The sequence below is a fragment of the Miscanthus floridulus genome, chromosome 15 (genome assembly GCF_019320115.1).
Source record: "Miscanthus floridulus cultivar M001 chromosome 15, ASM1932011v1, whole genome shotgun sequence".
Taxonomy (NCBI): domain Eukaryota; kingdom Viridiplantae; phylum Streptophyta; class Magnoliopsida; order Poales; family Poaceae; genus Miscanthus; species Miscanthus floridulus.
Genome location: NC_089594.1, coordinates 2,101,889 through 2,123,422, shown reverse-complemented (window position 1 = coordinate 2,123,422; position 21,534 = coordinate 2,101,889). Strand labels below are relative to the sequence as shown.

The following is a 21,534-nucleotide window of genomic DNA, read 5'->3' as shown; positions in this document are numbered from 1 at the left end:
TAAATACAACATTTTTTCATCGCCAGGTTAATCAAGTGTCACAAACGATAACATCCGGGCAGTTTCTTAAGCTTCGCCAGCAGTTTCTGTTTCACCAAATAGGTCTATATCGCCGACAAGAATTTTGGCTACGTCCTCAACATCATCCTCTAGCTGCTGGGTTTGCACGTCGCTAAGCCCATCGGCAAACCCACCATCTGTCGACTGGATGTCGATGGACGGATAATGGGACCGAACAACTACAAGGGCATGAATAGCGGCGGTCAAAACAGCGTCGCGGTTGAAGTTTTTGAAGTTCTCCCACGCTACCTTGCATCTCTGAATGATGGTGTCTGGCCCTTGCTGCCTACCATCAGGACGGGGCGCCGGTTCAACGTCGACGCAGTCGAGCACTGGTTTTATTGTGGTAGTTATAGTGTTGAAGTTGTCCTTCAGGACTTTGGCTTCCTGCACCAGCACATCGAAATGTGCCTTAGTTTTATGTCGATAATCTATAGGAATTACAATTTTTCATCACAGCAAAAAAGTATTACGACGTCACTTCCGATCAGGGGAAACCTACCTTTCAATTCTTCGGCCAGTTTATCTGCTCGCTCTGACTCCTTCGTTTTCTCTTGACGGATTTGTTCGACGGTCTGGCGAAGCCGGTTGAGTTCTGCATCTTGCTCTGCAAGCACAAAAGGTAAGAAAAAAAATATATATACGGCCACTTACTGCAAAGCACATTATGTGAAAAAGAATACCGGATTTTAGCTTGGATACATCCTCCAACTGCTGGCACTTTTGGTCGAGCTGCTCAGTTTTACTATCGAGTTCTCCGTTTTTCTTGCTCAACTGCTCAGACATATTTTTAAGTTCCTCGGATACAATCGCCAGCTGCTCGGATGTCTTCTTCAACTGCTTAGACGAAGCCGTTAGTCGCTCGGATAGAACCCCATTCTGATGTTCAAGGTCGCGTGAGTTCGACTCCGCAAGGTCCCGCTCGCACTGGGCCCTCTGAATACTCTTCTCCGAAAGACTTAACGCCTCCCACACTATCTTATTTTCCTCGGCGAGGGGCTCCATCCTCTTTATCAGTTGGTGCCGTTGATCGGTTGCCCGAGCTATCGGTGCTATTGGCGCGGAACTCACCTCGATTTGAGTCATAACCCTAGCGACGGCGGATTTCAACCTCTTTATCTCCCTGGTGGTGTTTTCTTCCTCGACGACTACCACCTCTTCCCCACATTTCCGGAGAACTAGATAGACTGGGGTTCAGGTGCGGCACGCTCGATCTCCATGACCTCGTCCTCCTCCGTCGTCGCTTGAGGCACCACCAGGGGGCTCTGTGGTCGGACCGCCGCTCCAACCACTCCTAGCATCCCTGCGGGTGACGATGTTTGCTCCTTGGCCATTGACGGAGTTGCATCTATAACCTCCGGGGCATCAACAACAGCTGCAGTTTCCGTTTCCAAGGTAACGACTTTTTCGATCGTAGCCATGGTGGCAGTCGCCAACGCGCTCATCGTGTGCGCCAACGATTCACCATCGCCAGGTCTGCTGGGAGCGGCAGCTGGCCCGTCCTCTGTTCATCGAGCACTTGGGGACTCCTGGACGAGAGCAGTCGTCATTTTTTCTTCTGGGGTCATGGGCCTCGGCGTCGCACTGCATAATATCGGTTTCTCAGTAACATGGAGAAATCAAGGAACAATATTATTACTCCAACGCAAATATACTTACGGTTTGGTCTTCTGATTGATTTTCTTGAATCGGTGATGCCTGCCTGACCCCCTAGGCGTGGCTACTTGGTCGGCTTTATGGGAGGACTCCTGCGCCTCTGCAGCAGGGTGCCGCTCTTCTTGGTGCCCGGGGCCCCCCCTTCTATGCGTTGTCTGGGGACTTCGGTAGTTTGCATCACCGGGACGTCCACTGTTGCCCGAACATAACTTTCCCGTGCTCGCTGCTTGGGAGCGTCAGCATCCACTGGTGCCTCCATCGTGCTCGGCGGAAGCGATGACTGGTCCTCGTCATCGTCCGACCACTCCAGCACAGCCGTTCGTCGTGGCCGAACTGCTCGATCCTCTCCAAGAGAGATGCCGCCTGGTTTGTGTGCATGAGAGCTTGCAGTTTTTCTCCTTTTTTGGACCGGCTCGTCTGCTACCGGTCTTTTCCCGCAGACCTTCTCTGACACTGGGGATGGACTAACCGACGAGGAGCTCGGCTCATCCTCTTCGGGTTGCAGCGGCCGTCGAATGTCTACTCCTTTCGGCCAATCTGCTCTCATCATGTTTGAAAAGTATATTGCCCTATCCTACGAATGGATCTTTTCATAAGTAAGTCAGTCCTATGCTCGGCAAATTGATGCCTGGTTGATGCAAAGTGAAAGTGTTACCTAAGGAGGTGGATTGCCGTAGTTGAAAGCTTTCGTTCCTTCAGGCCAGCTGAATGAGACATTGGAAGTAAATAGATCCATGGCACGATCTATTACTTCTTTCTTCATCAGGCGGTCCGTGCTTTCACGGGTACCATCGTTATCACCTTTAAAGTCGAACGCCGGGTGGGCCCTCTCTTTGCAGGGTTGGATGCGCCAAACTATGAAACTAGCTGCAACCAGTTCACCCCTAAGCTCCAAGCCCTTAATCAATTCCAGAAGTTCCATTACTTGCTCCATGTCAGCGTTGTTGGGTCTCTCCGACCAGTTACTATGGTTAACCGGGATGAGATGGACGTCGCATCGAATCAATGGGTGACTTTGTTTGATATAGAACCATCTGGAGTTCCAACCTTTTAGGGAGGTATTCAGCAGAACGTTGATATATTCGCTGGCCATCCCATCCCTGAGCTGTAGGTACACGCCGCCGACCACCTTTGAACCGCTGCCCCCCTTCTTTTTTAGACAGAACAGGTGCCTGAAGAGGTTGAAGTGTGGAAGAACACCGAGAAACGCCTCGCAGAAATGGATAAAGATAGAAACATGCAGAATGGTGTTGGGGTGCAGATTACAGAGGCTAATCGCCCAAAACTCCATAAGATCCCTCAGAAAGGGGTGGACAGGAAACCCTAATCTTCGCCAGAAATAATCCTCAAATACTATAGCCTCATTAGTATGTGGTGTCGGGAAGGGCTCACCACTAGCTGGCCGCCATCCAGCAGTGAGACGGTCTGGGAGAACGCCCGCCGCCACCATCTTATCGAGATCCGCCGCCGACGTCTTCGACGGCACCCACTCCTCGTCGTGGCTGGCTCCGGTGGCCACTTTCTTTGGCTTTGCGGCTCCTTTTTTCAGCGCCATTTCCTATGGATTGGTGCTAGGGTTGGAGGCGAATGCTCACGATTGGTGCGGAATGTGAAGCAACGGGATTGCGAAGGCAGGAAGCAGGGTGGCTTGATAGAGGTAGGAGGCGATGTGTGTGGCGGCGGGGTTATAAAGCACTTTCCCCACTCTCCCTTGACTCTGAGGGCTTTTGGGAAACCGTTCCCACGATCAGCGCTACTTCGACTCCTCCAAAATGGTTTAATGGGCCGCAACTTGGGCTATCGCGTCACAGTAGCCCACGCCGCTCATTTATCGCCACCACTTATTCTCCAAATTCTCCGCATTTTAATGAGGCTTAGTAACTGATACTGTACAACCATTACTCTGAATTTCTCGCCGCGGTTTGATTTATCTGATATCTATGCCAGAAACACAAGGACTGGCTACCTGCTCGGATGGTTTACTAATTTCTGAGCCTGGCACCATGTGACTACGTCACCTACTGTCAGGCTCGGGGACTAAGTGGGCACACTTCACCTTGCGGTGAATGTGTTTGTTTTTTGTCTCGAGGCTACGCTCGGGGATTGGCTGCCTGCTCGGACGGTTTGCTAATTTCTGAGCCTGGCACCACATGACTACGACACCTACTATCAGGCTCGGGGACTAAGTGGGCACACTTCACCTTGCGGTGAATGTGTTTGTTTTTCTGAAAGACTCTGAGCCCCTAAAAGATAAAACCAGGTATCTTTACCTTCGTTTTCGGATTCTAAGTGGGCACACTTCCCTTTACCATGCAGGAATTTTTAATTTTGGACTTGAGCTCCTTACACCCTTATGACAAGCCATGCTCAGAACACACTACTCGATGATGTTGTACGCTGCTCGGCAGCTGCTCACAACTGCTCGGCAACTCCTTATGGTGGTCGGACCACGATTTGGACAGCTCGGTTTTGGTTCGCACCTGCTCGAAAAGTCTCAAGACGACGTTGCACAACGGGTACAAGGCGCTCGAGGACTAGCTGTGGGGGGTATGACCCCAGATACCCATGGCAGATCACATGGGCTATGCCTCCAGGGGCGGCCCAGCCCGCAAGAAGGAGCCTTGTGGGGCACGGTTCTGCTCGGCGACCCCCGCAAGGCACGGAGAGGATATCCTGAAGATGTTACGAGATCTGATAGGATACGCACGATCCCATGTTTCTTGTAATCTATTATTACTTTCCGGTTATCTCTCAGATCTAACCGACTTATAACCTTGCCCCCTAGACTATATAAGGCGAGCAGGGACCCCCTACGAATTCACGACAAATCATACAATAGCTAATGCAAACCAACAGACCACAGGAGTAAGGTATTACGTCATACCGATGGCCTGAACCTGTATAACTCATGTGTCTCTGTTGCCTTCTTGTTCTTGATTACACGCACCTCTGCCGATCAATCTACCATCACAGGGTGCCCCTCGGTGGACTACCGATGATATTCTATCGACAATTGGAACTTGATTGCTTGCACTTGCTTGATCATTGGGTTGAGATGATGTACTAGCCACTTGATCTTGTTCATTGTCATGAGATCCATTTGCACTAACTTGATTTGTATCATCTTGCACATTTGAGTTGGAGAGCACTTGCACTTGATCATCTTCATCATCATTCACTTGCCTAGGCCTCAATTCACCAATATCCATGTTCTTCATGGCATTTGAGAGTTGAATGCCTCTAACATCTTCTAAGTTCTCATCTTTTACTTGTGAACCCTTGGTTTCATCAAATTCAACATCATGAACATCCTCAAGAGTACCACTATCCAAATTCCAAACTCTATATGCTTTGCTTGTAGTGGAGTAACCAAGTAGGAATCCTTCATCACATTTCTTGTTAAACTTTGCCCAATCTTGTGCCTTTCTTCAAGATATAGCATTTGCAACTAAAGACCCAAAAATATGCAATGTTGGGCTTTCTACCATTCAAGAGCTCATAGGGTGTCTTCTCTTTCAATCGGTGATAATAGAGGCGGTTGCTACAATAGCAAGCCGTGTTGATAGCTTTGGCCCAAAAAGATTGACTCACATTGTACTCACTAAGCATAGACCTTGCCATATCAATAAGTGTTCTATTCTTCCTCTCAACAAGGTCATTTGATTATGGAGTATATTTGGTCAAGAATTAATGTCTAATTCTAAATTCATCACACAACTCATCAATTCTAGTATTCTTGAACTCACTACCATTGTCACTTCTAACTCTCTTGATGGTTGTTTCAAACTCATTGTGAATGCCCTTGACAAATGATTTGAATGTTGCAAACACATCACTTTTGTCCACTAGAAAGAATACCCATGTGTATCTAGTGTAGTCATCCACTATCACAAAGCCATATTTATTTCCACCAATGCTAGTGTATTGTGTTGGCCCAAACAAATCTATGTGCAATAGCTCAAATGCTTTACTAGTGCTCATCATGCTTTTCTTAGGATGGGTGTTTCCAACTTGTTTGCCGGCTTGACAAGAGCTACAAAGCTTATCCTTTTCAAACACATCTTTCAAGCCTTTAACTAAGTCATGCTTAACCAATCTATTCAATTGTTTCATTCCAACATGACCAAGCCTTCTATGCCATAACCAACCCATGCCAGACTTAGTGAACAAGCATATAGATAATTTAGCTTCACTAGCATTAAAATCAACCAAGTATAGATTCTCATATCTAAAACCTTTGAAGATCAAGTTAGAGCCATCTACACTTATGATCTCTACATCATCTACCCCAAATATGCATTTGAATCCAAGATCACAAAATTGTGCCACGGATAGCAAATTGAAGTTCAAGCTCTCTACTAGCAACACATTAGATATGCTCATGTCATTGGATATTGCAATCTTACCAAGCCCTTTGACCTTGCCTTTGCCATTGTCACCAAATGTGATACTATCATAACCATCATTGCCATTGGTGTTCATTGAGTTGAACATTCTTGCATCACCGGTCATGTGTTGAGTGCACCCACTATCAAGAACCCAATGCCTTCCTCTGGCTTTATAATTGACCTACAAAAGAAGATCAATTCTTTTTAGGTACCCAAACTTGCTTGGGTCCTTGAAGGTTAGTCACTAGGCTCTTTGGTACCCAAATAGCTTTCTTCTTTGAGCCCATCCATGGTTTACCAATGAACTTAGCCTTTACACCATTTGTACCCCTAGTAAGCATATAGCATGAATCAAGCTTAATGGAGGATACATTAGCATTTTTACTCTTGTTTTTGCATTCTTGCTCTTTATGACCAACTTGCTTGCAACTAGTGTAAAACCGACCATTGTTCTTCACAAAACTAGTCTTGTGAGGAGCAAAGGCCGCTTTGCCTTTCTTGGGGTTATAGCCCAATCCCTCTTTGTAGAGAAAATCTCTTTGGCTACCCAAGCACATAAGCAAGCGGTCCTCACCACCGTAAGCCTTAGCTAAGGTGTGAGTGAGCTTAGTGACCTCCTTCTTGAGGTTCTCATTCTCAACCACTAGTGAGGCATCACAAGTGAGACCATCACTACTAGATGAGGTAGAAGTGAAAGTGCTACAAGAAGGGTTAGTAGTAGCAACAATGATAGGCATAGATAGTGATGTATCAATTAAATCACAAGTTACACCTACATCACAAGTTTCAACATGCTTTTTTTATCTTGTTCATTAAGCAACATGGAATGAGCTTTTTCAAGCTTTTTGTGAGCCTTGCCAAGCTTCTCATGGGCTTCCTCTAGCTTCTCATGAGTTGCTTTGAGCTCATCAAGGGCTTGCTTAAGGGCTTTTACCTCCTTATTCAAGCTCTTGCATTCCCTTCTCTTAATGTCAAAGTGTTCTTTAGCATCTTCTAGCATGTCAAATAATTCATCCTTAGTAGACTCATCATTATCACTATCACTATCATTTTCATTTTCATGTTCATTATCATTAACATGTTCTTCATCACTTTCATCATCATAAGATTGTACCTTAGTGACCTTAGCCATGAAGCATGATGAAGATTCGAAGAGAGAAGACTTCTCATTGATGGCAATGCTTGCAAGAACCTTCTTCTTGGTGGTCTTATGATCATCACTATCATCATCATCATCACTTGAGGAAGCATCACTATCCCAAGTGACTACATATGAACCACCCTTCTTCTTCTTGAAGGCCATCTTGTCCTTCTTCTCTTTCTTTTCCTTCTTGTCCATCTTCTTGTTCTTTTTGTTGTCATCATCATTGTCACTATTGTATGAGCATTGAGCAACAAGATGATCTTTGCTTCCACACTTGAAGCACCTTCTTGACTCTTCTTTGTTCTTGGATGAAGACTTCTTTCTTCTAGCACGGTAGCCCTTCTTCACCATGAACTTGCCAAATCTCTTGACAAATAGAGCCATCTTCTCATCATCATCATCATCCCATGATTCATCTTCTTCACTTGATGTTTCTTGCTTTGCTTTGCCCTTGGATGATGTGGCTTTGAACGCCACGCTCTTCTTCTTCTTCTCATCCTTCTTCTCATCTTTCTTCTCCTTCTTTTCTTCCTTCTCATCATCATCTCTATAAGTATCATCGGTCATTATGTCTCCCAACACTTGGTTTGGTGTCATGGTGTCCAAACCACTCCTCACTAGAATAGTGACCAATGTACCAAATCTTAAGGGTAAGCATCTCAAGAACTTGTGGGAGAAGTCTTTATCCTTCACTTCTTCTCCAAGTGCTTTGAGATCATTGATAAGCACTTGAAGCCTATGGAACATCTCCGGCACACTCTCATCATCCTTCATCTTGAAGCTTGCAAACTTTTCTTTGAGAATGTAAGCCTTTGCACCCTTCACGGCTTGAGTGCCCTCAAATGATTCTTCCAACTTCTTCCATGCCTCATGAGCCATCTCAATATTTTTGACTTGCTCAAATGTTCTTTCATCAATTGCATCGTGAATAGCACTTAGAGCAATGTCATTGTTTTGGAGAAGTACTTCTTCGGCCGCGGTGGGATTCTTTGGATCTTCAATCTCAATTTTTGTTTCTACCACCTTCCAAACCTTCCTATTAATTGACTTGATATAAGTTGTTATCTTGGCCTTCTAATAGGGATAGTTGGAGCCATCAAATTGGGGTGGCTTCTTGGTGTTGTTGATTTGAGCCATTTTAACACCGAAGGTTGTTAAGCCTCAAATAATGGTGACCTCGGCTCTGATACCACTTGAATGGTCCTAATGGCTAGAGGGGGGGTGAATAGCCTAATAAAAATTTCTACAACAACACTTAATAAAATGGTTAGACAATTATGAGGCGAAGCAAGTGTTGCGCTAGCCTACTCAAGATGCAAGCCATCTACCACAATTCTAGTTTAGATAGTATCTATTCACACAATAGCTATGATACTACTCTATGTTAGTGTGCTCTCAAAGGCTAACTAAAGAGCCACACTAACCAAGCAAGCAAGCTCTCACAACTAGCTACACTAAAGAGCTTGACAATTAGTTTGCGGTAATGTAAAGAGAGTGATGAAAAAGATTATACCGCCATGTAGATGAAGGAACCAATCAATCACAAGGATGAATAACAATGAAGACCAATCACCTCGGAATCAATGATGAACACAATGATTTTTTACCGAGGTCCACTTGCTTGCCAGTAAGCTAGTCCTCGTTGTGGCGATTCACTCACTTGGAGGTTCACACGCTAATTGGCTTCACACACCAAACCCTCAATAGGGTGCCGCACAACCAACACAAGATGAGGATCACACAAGCCACGAGCAATCCACTAGAGTACCTTTTGGCGCTCCGCCGGGGAAATGTCAAGAACCCCTCACAATCACCACGATCGGAGCCAGAGACAATCACCACCCTCCGCTCAATGATCCTCGCTGCTCCTAGCCGTCTAGGTGGCGGCAACCACCAAGAGTAACAAGCGAAATCCACAGCAAAACACGAATATCAAGTGCCTCTAGATGCAATCACTCAAGCAATGCACTTGGATTCACTCCCAATCTCACTATGATGATGAATCAATGATGGAGATGAGTGGGAGGACTTTGGCTAGGCTCACAAGGTTGCTATGTCAATGAAAATGGCCAAAGATATAAGCCATAGCCGGCCATGTGGCTTAAATAGAAGCCCCCACGAAATAGATCCATTGTACCCCTTCACTGGGCACACTGCGCTCTGACCGGACGCTCCGGTCATACTGACCGGCCCCTGGACTCAACGTCCGGTCCACTAATTTTTGCCATGTGTCACTCTGAGTTAAAACTGAATCGTCATATCACAACGGCTAAGTGCTGACCGGACCCTCCGGCAAAACTGACCGGACGCTGAAGCCCCAGCGTCTGGTCGTTTCCAGTAAGCTCCCCGAGGCGTATTTCTTCGACCGAACACGTCCGGTCCACCTTGACCGGACACAGACTAGCGTCCGGTGCAATACCCTAGGTACTGTGCAGACCCGTCAGTTTGACCGGACGCAGCCTTTCAGCGTCCGGTCGCTGAGTGACCCAGCGTCCGGTCAGTACACCGACACCATCATCATTTCGACCAACTCCATTTCAACTCTAACTTCTTCACCCTTGCTCAAATGTGCCAACCACCAAGTGTATCACCTTGTGCACATGTGTTAGCATATTTTCACAAATGTTTTCAAGGGTGTTAGCACTCTTCTAGATCCTAAATGCATATGCAATGAGTTAGAGCATCTAGTGGCACTTTGATAACTGCATTCCGATACAAGTTTCACCCCTCTTAATAGTACGGCTATCAAACATAAATGTGATCACACTCTCTAAGTGTCTTGATCACCAAAACAAAATAGCTCCTACAAATTATACCTTTGCCTTGAGCTTTTTGTTTTTCTCTTTCTTCTTTTCAAGTTTGAGCCCTTGATCATCGCCATGCCATCACCATCATCATGTTATGATCTTCATTTGCTTCACCACTTGGAGTGTGCTACCTATATCATGATCACTTGATAAACTAGGTTAGCACTTAGGGTTTCATCAATTCACCAAAACCAAACTAGAGCTTTCACCTTGCTCTTTAGCTTCCGCATTTACATTGATTACATCACTCCTTTTGTGGTAGAGATAGCAATACATTAGCAAAATCATAGTTGCACATTTAGATAGTTTATCTTTTGCATAGGTTTTGCTAGGGTTAGAAAAAGAGGCCATAGTTTAGAGTTAGAATTTTAAGTTGCCTAATTCACCCCCCCCCCCTCTTAGGCGTCACGGTCCACTACAGACACTAGCAAAGGGAAGGCATCTGCCTCATTCACTCCAAGCTGGCTTTGGGACATGCCTCTGCTGATGGGCCTTGTGCGTCTAGGCTGCTAATCTTCAGGTCCTTTGGAAAATTTGCTCTTGCTTTTTTTTCCTTCTGACTCCTAGGATGCCAAGGTTCCCGATCCCATCATCAATGTCCCTTGGGCACTGCATGAGCCTATGACTGGTGGACCAATGGAAGCCCAAACAACAGACGTGTGAAATATTAGTTTAGAGCCTTCTTCTTGGACGCTTGCAACCTCTTCGTTGCCTTCCTCAATGGTGACTGTCGCTCCAGCAAGATGCTTGTGACTTGTAAGAAGCAGACGTTAAGAAAAGTGGAGAGATGGTAAGGTAGATCAAGAGCACCGGAGATGTCGTTGAGACCAAGATCCACAGATCTACGAGAAGAGGAGGGGGACCCTCTGGTTTCTTAATGGGGGCTACCGCACCAACAAGATGTCTACGACCTATAGTTGCAAGAACAACAAGATGTTAAGGTAGTAGAACTAGATCAAGATCCATGGATCAACAAGGAGAGGAGAGAGTTCAGAGGGATATAGGATCAAGATGAAGTTAGGGTTCCACTTACAGCTTACCGATGCAATTGGAGCATCAGAGATGTCGTTGAAGACCAAGATCCACAGATCTACAAGAAGAGGAAGAGGAGACAAGGTTTTGGGGGACAGATCCGACGATGAGCTCATGGATCAACACCTTCCATTGCAAGGAGACTAAGAAAAATGAGGGGGGTGGTAAGAGGAGAGATGAGGCGACTATATATGGTCAAAATTGGTGGCTTTGGCCATCAGAGTGGTAGATCTGGTGGCCAAAGATGAAGACGAAGGAAGGAGTCATAGCGAGGAGACAAATGGAGCTGTGAAGACAGGAGGAGTTGAGGGAGTAGGCAAGCAACTATGGCGTGGGGCGCTAAGTTAGGAAGGAGTGGTCGGGAGGGGACTAGGCCGTGCAGTGGGCGGAGGGGGTTATTTGGCTGTTGGGGTAGCAGAATGGGGTCATACCCACCATTAGGTCGTGTAGGCCAACATGCCATGCCGAGGGAGGGGCCTAGGCAAGGCCACGCCACAGTGAGGCTAGGCCATGCCTTGGCCGGGGCAAAACCCCGAGCCATGGGCCAAGTTGTCGGACTGCAGTACCTTTGTCCATCTATGGTGGACCGTAGGTTCCGCCATGGGCCCCTTGGCCAAAGTGTGCATGTGACCAAGGCTGCACACACCTTCGTTGAGACGAACCGTGATGGCGAGTCGAGGTGGAAAAATGTTGGCATGCCGCACAACGTTGAGGGCGCGGGAGGTGAGGTTGGAAAAGGAGTGAATGATGAATGGATTGGGGAGAGAAGGAAAGAGGAAAAAAAAAAGAATTTTTCACAAATATTAGGCTCAGTGTCCACGTCACACTTATGTACATTGCTTGGGACGAAATGCAAAGTGTCTACAGAGGCATACATACATAATTGGCCATCTCTCTTTTACTCTCTAGTCTCTGACACGGCCTGTATGGAAGATGCTTGAAACACGTTTTAGTAGATGGCGTCGTCTACGTTTAGTCCAGAACGCGTGTGTTTAGTCTACGCGTCTATGGCCATGTTTAGTTGTCTGAATGTGGCGTCGAAAAACGTTCGTCTCGCAGAGTATAACTAAACTGTGCAATTAGTTTTTGATTTTATTAACATTTAGTACTCCATGCATGTACCGTAAGTTTGATGTGACGAGAAATCTTTTTTTGCATAGTGTCATAGTTGGGAATTTAGGGTGAACTAAACATGCCCTATATCTTTAGTCCATAAACATATCGCGTGTGCAGGGAGTCAATGTCCATCATGGACTCTGAGAAGACAGCCAATTGCCAATGATGATAATGCAACTGGAACTGGGGGAATCTCCACTGAATAATCCGGCTAATAAGTACAAGTGTACTAGTACGTTGTTAAGCCCTTGTTTAAGCCGGCTAGCTGGCTGGTTCTCGTCCTCACGAAATCACTGTTCACGTCATGCCAGAACAGTATTTTTCTCTCACAACAATCAGCCGGAACAGTATTTTTCAGTCCTGCCGAACAGGCCCAGTTGAGGGGAAAGTTGGAATTTGGCTACTGTAGCACTTTTGTTTTTATTTGGCAATTAGTGTTCAATCATGGACTAATTAGGCTCAAAACGTTCGTCTCGTAATTTCCCACTAAACTGTGTAATTAGTTTTTTTTCATCTACATTTAATGTTCCATGCATGTATCGCAAGATTCGATGTGATGGATATTGTAGCACATTTTTGAAACTTTTTTTGCAACTAAACACGGGCTAAACAACTTTTAGCAACTTGTGTGAAATGAAAGGATTAATTAAATTAAAGTCAAGTCAATGGGTTTTGGATGCCCCCCATGGTGCCCACCAGTTGGCTGGCGATGCATGTTGGCATGTCGACCCTAGTTACCTGCTACCTTGGATTAATGTCAGTGAACAGTGATCGTACGTGGGCACGACCTGGTCGTCGATGGAGAGAGTTTTGTCTTAGATGAACAAGTAGTAGAAGTCGTCTTCGTCGTCGTCGTCCCTCTCCCTCCTCTTATGTTTTGAGCGTTCTTGTGGCTAGTGCACGTACTTAGCTAACCTAGCTAGCTAGCCATTACGTACTACTGGGGCGATGTGGGGCGTCCTGGGCAACGCGGCCACCGTTGCGCAGCTGGCCGGGTTCGACGCCGCCGGGTTCATCGCCAAGATCCGGCAGGCGGCGCGGACGGCTCAGCAGAACAACAAGGACTGTGAGCTCCTAGCACACCGCGTCGACATGCTCGGCGAGCTGCTCCCACGCCTGATGCGGCAGGACCCGGAGGCCGTGCGGGCGCTGGCCGGGCTGGACGGCACACTGTCGGAGGCGCACGACCTCGTCATGTCCTGCCAGGGGAGGGGCCGGACGTACAAGTTCTTCACGGCCTCTAGGATGGCTGACAGGTTCAGGGACGTCGAGAAGAAGATCGACTCCTACCTCTCGCTCATCCCAGCAATCAGCTACATCTGCATAACCAGCCGTCTCGATGCAAATCACACCACCTCCCGTTCCCAATCCCAGCTGGTACTGGTAAGTGTTCATGATCTCTCTCTGTGCTTTGGAACAAATAAAGTGAAGTGATGATGCATGCTTACTGGACGCGGTCTGCCTATTGTTATCTTGGATCCATCCCCAGGAGGAGTCGGGAGTTGAGGGTCGGGAGTTCACGCTAGCGGAGATCGCGGTGGCCACCAACAACTTCGCCGTCCTGCTCAGCGACGACGCCGACTCTGGAACCAAGGTGTACAAGGGCAAGCTCCACAACGGGCCTGAGGTGGCCGTCAAGCGCCTCAACCGCACGCGGCAAGGCGCGGAGGATGCCTTCTTCAAGGAGCAGCACATCCTCTCGCCACTCCGCAACGACCACATCGTCTGCCTCCTGGGCACCTGCGCAGACGACGGCGAGCGCATGCTGGTCACCCAGTACATGCCCAACGGCTCCCTCTACGACCACCTGCATGGCTGCAGGCACCAGTCGTCGTCGCCGGTGACGACGTCCTGGAAGTCGCGCGTCGAGGTGCTGCTGGGCGCGGCGCGCGCTGTCGAGCACCTTCACTGCCACTCCGTGCCGCTCATCATCCACGGCAACGTTGCCTCCTCCAACGTGCTCCTGGACGCCGCCAGTGCGCCGCGCCTGTCTGGCTTTGGCGCGTCGGTGTGGCGGGCGGCGGGCGTCGCGTCACAGGCCGTGGAGGTCGCCGGCGCCAGGTCGTGCAGCGGGTACGCAGACCCGGAGTACTGCAGCACGGGCCACATCAAGCCGGCCAGCGATGTTTACGGCCTCGGTGTGGTGATGCTTGAGGTCCTAACGGGGCAGCCACCGGTGGTGAGTGTCTGGGACGAGGCGAAGCGGAGCGTGGTGCCCATGTCCATGGCGTCGTTCGCGCTGCCGAGCATCCAGACCGGTAGGCTCGGTGACGTGCTCGACAGGCGTCCGGCGCCGCAGCCGACGACATGGCAGCAACTCCAGCCGCTGCAGCTGGTGGCTAACATGGCGGTGCAATGTCTCTGTCTCCGTGGGGATAACCGCCCCGCCATATCAGATGTCGTCGCCAACCTCGAGCAGGCGCTCCGCCTCATATGAAAACATGGAGATTCTTAGTTATATATACAGGTGAATTTGCTTGCCATTCAGCTATATCCTGTATGTGGAATATCTGCTCAAACTGTGTGTTCGATTGCTTGGTGAAGATTATAAGTTACCTTAGAATTAGTACCGACTGATATGTCGCAAACTCGCAACAGGCTAGCCGAGTTAGATTCAGTGAGAAAAATGGCACTAATTATAACTAGTGAAGCATGAATGTCACAACAGGCTAACTGAGTGGAAGAACAAGTATGTGTCTAAATAAATTGAAGAAGACGTAATTAACACGCTTTGCACAATCCACTGGAGCGAGTACTTCACTAGGTTCTTTTTTGTCAAAAGAATAAAATGTACGGCCCATAGATGTACTTCTGTAAAAACTAATGCTGAATGTACAGACTCCTTCACGAGATATGATAATGCTGTGACAGCATTTAGTAATGACAAATCAAACAAAGATATATGTTTTGTTAACCACGCATGGGATGAGACTGAGTTATAATTCACGCAAAAATTAAATGAACGAGATTGAGAACAAAAATAAAGTCAATGTTATCCTAGTAATATAATGCCTTATTCTTTTATACTTCATGCATTCTAAATTGTAAGATATTTTGGTTTTTTTATACATATCTTTTACTATATATCTAGATATAGTATATATTTAAGTACATAGCAAAAGTAATGTATCCAGAAAAGACACAACATCTTATAATTTAGAACGGAGGGAGTAGCATACACGGTCATCTAATTATTTTTTTTGTTTGGTTCAAGTTTTAATTTTTATATACACTCTTACATAACACTTGCACTACGAGGCAAATGGAACTTTCGGTGCACATGATTGGCAGAGAGTAAGTTTACAATAATATTGTAGCTTCCTATACAAGTTTGGAATTCAAATCAAAGTACCGGCGTGGGTAATTGGACATACATTTGGAATTCAAATCAATTTTCAGTGAGTAAAGCATACAAGCAATCGAGTGGACATTTACCTCAGCACCCAGTTTACAGATGGATTTGGAGGAGCTCCTGCCAAAACAAACACAAAGTGTTCTTCTGGCTACTGATCAAGGAAATGCTAAGCACTAGAGAGCTACTAAAGAGAAAGAACATGACACTGCAGGATTTTAACTGTGTTTTGTGCAATGGTGCTACAGAAGAGTCCTTGACACACCTATTCCTATCTTGCCCTTTTGCTACGCAATGCTGGGCCTGGTTAAACATTCAGGTACGGTGGACCCAAGTTTAGACCCTTTTCAAAACCTCCAAAGCTTCAAGGATCAGCTTCAAGTCCCCCTTCTTCATGGAGGTAATCATTTTGATGAGCTGGACAATTTGGAAAGTGCGAAATGACTTGATCTTCCGCCAGATTAACCCAACTCTTTAGCAGTCCAAATACCATTTCAGACAAGAGCTCCAGCTTCTGCTTCTGAGAGCCAAAAGAAGCTACTCTCCCCGGATAATTCAATGGATTGTCAATCTTCCTTACCTTGGATCCGGCTTGTAGTTGCTTTTCTTTTCTTTATTTCCTTCTTTGTATCCTAAACTGCTCTGCTCAGCTCCCTCCCCCCACTCTATAAATGTTCTTTTATCTGCATCTTTGCAGCTTTTAACTTAATTCCAGTAGGGGCATGCCCCTCCTGTTTCCTTCAAAAAAAAATTTGCCTTGGTGCAGTCCTACTTCGCGTCCAACAAATGCAAATATTACTTGCTCAGTTCATAAAGACACAACTTACTTACCTTATAATTGAACCACGTATTATCACAGGAAAAGAAAAAGGATTTGATCATCATCATCGGCACAATCGAGATGAACCAGGGTGCTGAGGGGATCACACTCTGCCAGTCTATGTGCCTTCTAAATTTTCATTCAAAAATTTCTTTGCTTGCCTCCTGTTAACTAAAAATTTGCATTTCCCTGCTTGCCCGGTATTGTACCATACTGCTGAATCTTTCATGTTATTTATAACAGATTAATTGTATCTCACAGTATTACTTGATAGCTAGATGCTTACAACAGCTCTACCTGTTTAGATGCTCAGTAACCAGGAATGTGAGATGCAATTAGTTTGACTTGAATCTAACAGAATGAATCCATACAATACTATCACTCTCATAGTATCTACCTGCGCAAAGCGCGGGGATTCTGGCTAGTTTACATATAAGAGTAGTGAGTTGTATATTCAACACAAGTCAATTCCGAAATTGGCATTTGTTCACAGAAGAAGAGAGTAAATAAGCAGATTGATCTGTGCCTTTCTGTGCTTTTGCCGTCTCTTTGAAACTTTTTTATCTTGTGCATATAATATTTTTGTTGAGGATACATAAGCAAAAGTCAAATGTACGATCCATCTTGAAAGTAAGTTTCTTTATTATCAGAGCCTTTCCGGCTAAAAGTTCTAATTTAGCGAACCAAGTTATATTTATTACTAGAAAGCAGCGCGGCCTTGCCGCGCGGCCCAGTGTGATGGTTGCATCTTGAAGCTAATAATTATATTGCAATTAGTATTACTTAGCTTCTTTGGAGAATAAATAGCAGTAGTACAATATAATTATACAGATCAATGGAGTTGATGTTGACCGTTGTCATTGCAGAGGATAATAGCTGGAGTCTCTTTTTTTTCAATTAAGAACTAACTCTATTAAATTTTTTTAGAAAACTCTTGAGAAATGTAGATCCACATTAATAGCAAAAATTACACTAAAACATGTGATGTTATGTGTTTAGAGCGCGGTGCTAGTTGTGTAGAGTTCAAAAAAACTTGGTTCGCGGCCTTGCCGCGCGGTCCTGTGTGGTGCTTGCATCATGAAGCTAATAATTATATTGCAATTAGTAGTACTTAGCTTCTGTGGAGTTGATGTTGATCGTTGCCATTGCAGAGGATAATAGCTGGAGTCTCTTTTTAACTCTATTAATTTTTTTAGAAAACTCTTGAGAAATCTAAATCCACATTAATAGCAAAAAATTACACTAAAACATGTGATGTTATGTGTTTACAGTGCAGTGGTAGTTGTGTAGAGTTCACCAAACTTGGTTTGGCATTTTTAAAATTTGTATTTGTTTTATTATGTTATTTACAAAATTTCAATCGTTTTAGATAAATAACAAATTCGCATGGAAGTAGAAAAACGTCGTCGGGCCGAATTCGGCCCAATAAGGCCCAGGTTCGGCGGGAAATAGGCCCGGCCGGGTGGCAGGCCGGCCCATTCAAAATGTCTGGATTGCGGGTTGATTCCGGTAAAGTTCGAGGGTTTTTTTGCAAAAAAAACTGAGAGGAGACCTAGACTGCGGGTTGATTCGACTAAAGTTTGAGGGTTTTTTTGTAAAATAACCGCGCCTCGCCCGCTGTGGGCCATCTGCGCGCCCGATCCGACGGCCGGGAACGGCCCGCGACGTGGCCACTCTCGTCGGCCAGCTTTTGGACCCATGATTCATAGTATAAAGATGGGTAATTTTGCCGTGGGACACTAGAGAAACAGGAAATTGGCCAGTGAACACCGTCAACGTCGAAATTTGCTGGCGGACATTACAAATTTGTGATTCTTTGCCGAGAGACACCGCGCTGATTATTTTATTCATTTTTCAGTTTTGAGGAGAGAGAAGGTAGGGCAAATGTCTAAACTGCTCTCGTCTTCAACCTCTAGTTGTTCACCGGCTATTTGCTATAACACGCCGCCGCCGTCGATTTGGTCGTCCTTCTTTGACGAACAACGTTTGCGACCGACGCGACCCTCTCCATCCTCACACGAGCGGCGGTGCGGGCCTCTCCATCCTTGCGTGGGTGGCGACGAGGCCTCCCCGGCCTCGTGCGGGCGGCGGCACGAGCTCCCCAGGCTCACTTCCTAGGCGGGCGGGCGGACGGAGCGCAGGTTGGGCGTGGAACGGCCGGCGTCGCGGCCTGGGCAGGTGTGGGTGGTCTCGCCGGAGCTGGCCATGGTGGGTGCGGTCGGTGTCGGGACCGGGCTCGTGGCCTGGGCAAGCACGGGCTGACGGAGAATGGGCTGGGCGCAGGGCCGACGGAGGTCGCGGCTTGCGTCGCGGCCTAGGCAGTTGCGGGCGGCCCCGCGGCCTCGCCGGAGTTGGCCATGGTGGGCGCGGGCACGCGGCCTAGGTAGGCGCCGGTGGATGGAGCGCGTGCTGGGCACGGGGTAGATGGAGGCTAGCGCCCGGTGTTGCGGCCTGGGCATCGATGTCGGCCAGGAGGCACTGGAGTTGCGCGAGGTCCGCCTCGGACTGCGCTGCTGGGGCAGCGAAGGCACGGGCACAGCCGTCAGATGCAGCGGCGGCGGAAGATTCGGATGTGGTGGTGGCTAACTCGGCGGACCAGGTGGTGCTGGAGTTGGCTAGAGCGATTCCTGCCCGCCGGCGATTGGAGGACATGGACGAACCTCATGGGGTGGAGTCTGAGGAGGAAGATGACCACGGGGCAATATGGTCTTTTCACTGCCATTTCTCAATCCCAAACTGTAAAAATTAATATTTTAATTGCTGCGGTGTCTGGTGGCAAAGAAACGCGATTTCATAATAGTACTGAGCATATTTTCGAGTTGGCGGTGTCCACCGGCAGATACCACGTTTGTCCGATGTCCCACAGCAAAATCACCCTATAAAGATTAAATGAAAGAAAAATAAGGATGAAAAAAAAGCTACAGAAATGCTTTTTTTTTTTTGGAGTAGCTACAGCATGCTTTTGATCGGTGCAGAACAGCAGATAGGCGCAGATGGCTATTGGACAGACAGGAAGAGGTGCCATGAGCTGAACGCTTACTGCCTGGCCCATTAAGAAAACAAAATGAGTGGCCCAAAAAAAATATTAGCAGTCCAAAGGGCAATAACGGTTCACCCAGCACGTTCTCTTCTTCCTTGCCTCTTCTCAGACCAAAATCAAGGTACGGAAGTTTAAAAAAATATATCAAGGTATGGCAAGCGCCGTACCTCACAAAAACCCTACTCCCAACTCTCTTCCTTTTCCCCTTGCTACAATTGTCCAAGGCGAGTCGACGAGAGTTTCCAGCGGCGATTCCGCCGGCCCCTTCCCTCTCTGGTGGCCGGTTAGGCGCCGGAGATGGAGGTGGACCGGGGAATCGGCATGCGGATGTACATAGGTTAGCTAGTTATCTATCTAGACCTAGGTTGTGCTTACCGTCGGTTCTCGTTGGTGGAGCTAGGGTTTGCCGGGGGGTGACAATCCTCGGCGGCTTGCTTTTCTTGGCGACGTCGATGAGGTGGAGGCGGCGACGGCGCAGGAGAATAACTTCTCCTGGCCTTTTCCTCACCCCGGTGACGTTCTACTCTGGCGTCAACTGCGAGGTTACGGAGAGTTGTACAAGAGTCGGAGTTGGCCGGTGCGGTTCCGGTGGCTCTAATCTTCATGGATGCAGAGGAGGTTGTGAGTACCGCAGTTGGAAGGTGAGAGGATCGAGCTCAAGGTCCCCTCGGCGTCGGACGGCGGCCGATGGCGAGCTTCGATCCAAGGCCAGAGAATCTTGGAGTGCGTCCCCGGCCGATGGATTTGCAGCGATGGCTTCATCTACTGCGGCTCATGTCAAAGCCTTTGTGCGAAGGAGCTTCTCTTGATCTAGGGCCATGGCGGCTTCGTCGGCGGCGGCAGTTGGCGACGGAGACCTCTGGAGTTTTTGAGAAGTACATGGTCTAGGGACCTTAATGTAATTTCTATTTTCTTTAGGGGCCTTTGTGCAAGTCGGTTGGGATAGCTGTCCCTGTATCCTGATCGTACGTACTTGTATTTGTACACGTCCTTGTATGTTTTCCTTACCTAGAAATACAAATACGTATTATAAAAAAACGTCGCACCTCACTATACTGAGCCCTCCGCCTCTAACCTTTTGTCAATCTAGGTCCTCTAGCCAACTTGGATGCATCGTTCAAGCGTACAAGACGATTGAAAGTGCATCTAGCCCTTTAGTGGGTTTTGGATGATTGAATGACAACGTGGTTAAAGGTCTAACCCATTTGCTAAGTGTGGACAGGTAATAGGTTATCTCATCGGTACTTAATGAAAGCCAAAATGATGTGTTGTTGTATAAATAATCTAGTTCAAGCACAAGACAACAATGCAAATGGAATTCATAAAAAGGCTTATTTATTGTGGGATTCCCATGTACTATGTGAAAGCAAGCTCATAAGAATTAATTAATGAGACATGATGGATTGCATATGGAATGGTCTCATATTTGAAGCTTGCTAAATTGAAATGAAAAAGATAACAATACAAATGAATGGTTGATTCAACACGAGATGTGACTTGATGGCTTGAGATGGTGAAGATAGTAAGAAAAGGCTTCGAGGTACTAAGCAAGGGTGAAGGGCAAGCGATGGCTTGGCGGCTGAAGAACCTAGCTAGGGTGAAGAAAGAAGTACTTGCATTTAGTTGAGGTACTAATCAAGCTATGATGGTCATGTTAATGTGAAGGATCAAATCGCTATTGAAGTGTTTGATGGAAGTGACTTGATACATTTGGGATTATTCAAATTTGACGAATGGAATCAAGTCACGTGCTCAAGATGGCTATGCTCAAGTGAAAAGATCAATATCAACATGTTGGCACCCTCACTTGATGAAGATTGGAATACATGGCTTCGGTTGAAAGAGATCAACTCAAAATGTTTAAATTCGTTATACTTTTAAATTTGAGTTAATAGGAATATTGTACTATTAAGAGGGATGCATCATGTTGATAAATAATGTTTCATAAGTGTTAAAGCCAACCCATGTGAGTTTTGAGTGTTTGAGAGACAAAAGACCTAATCTGTTTTTGCTGGTCTGGCAGTCCGATATTGATACCGGACGTGTCCGGTATGTGCCTAACCAGCATAAAATTCTTGTTATTCTCGGGTTGGTTCGTCGGGAGTTTCGATGTGGGTCG

The 21,534-nt window shown here is 46.8% G+C and overlaps 1 protein-coding gene across 1 annotated transcript; it reads left to right on the top strand.

Moving 5' to 3' along the window:
* Nucleotides 1-13,062: 13,062 nt before the first annotated feature.
* On the top strand, nt 13,063-15,028 carry LOC136509021 (putative serine/threonine-protein kinase-like protein CCR3). Its single transcript, XM_066503815.1, has 2 exons — nt 13,063-13,586; nt 13,693-15,028. The coding sequence occupies exons 1-2, from the start codon at nt 13,152-13,154 to the stop codon at nt 14,638-14,640; spliced, it is 1,383 nt and encodes a 460-aa protein (XP_066359912.1). The 5' UTR covers nt 13,063-13,151; the 3' UTR covers nt 14,641-15,028.
* Nucleotides 15,029-21,534: the final 6,506 nt, after the last annotated feature.

Coding starts and splice junctions, on each gene's coding strand:
- LOC136509021 (XM_066503815.1), top strand. CDS start 13,152: ATGTGGGGCGTCCTGGGCAACGCGGCCACCGTTGCGCAGCTGGCCGGG. Junction 13,587..13,692: donor CCCAATCCCAGCTGGTACTG/GTAAGTGTTCAT, acceptor ATCCATCCCCAG/GAGGAGTCGGGAGTTGAGGG.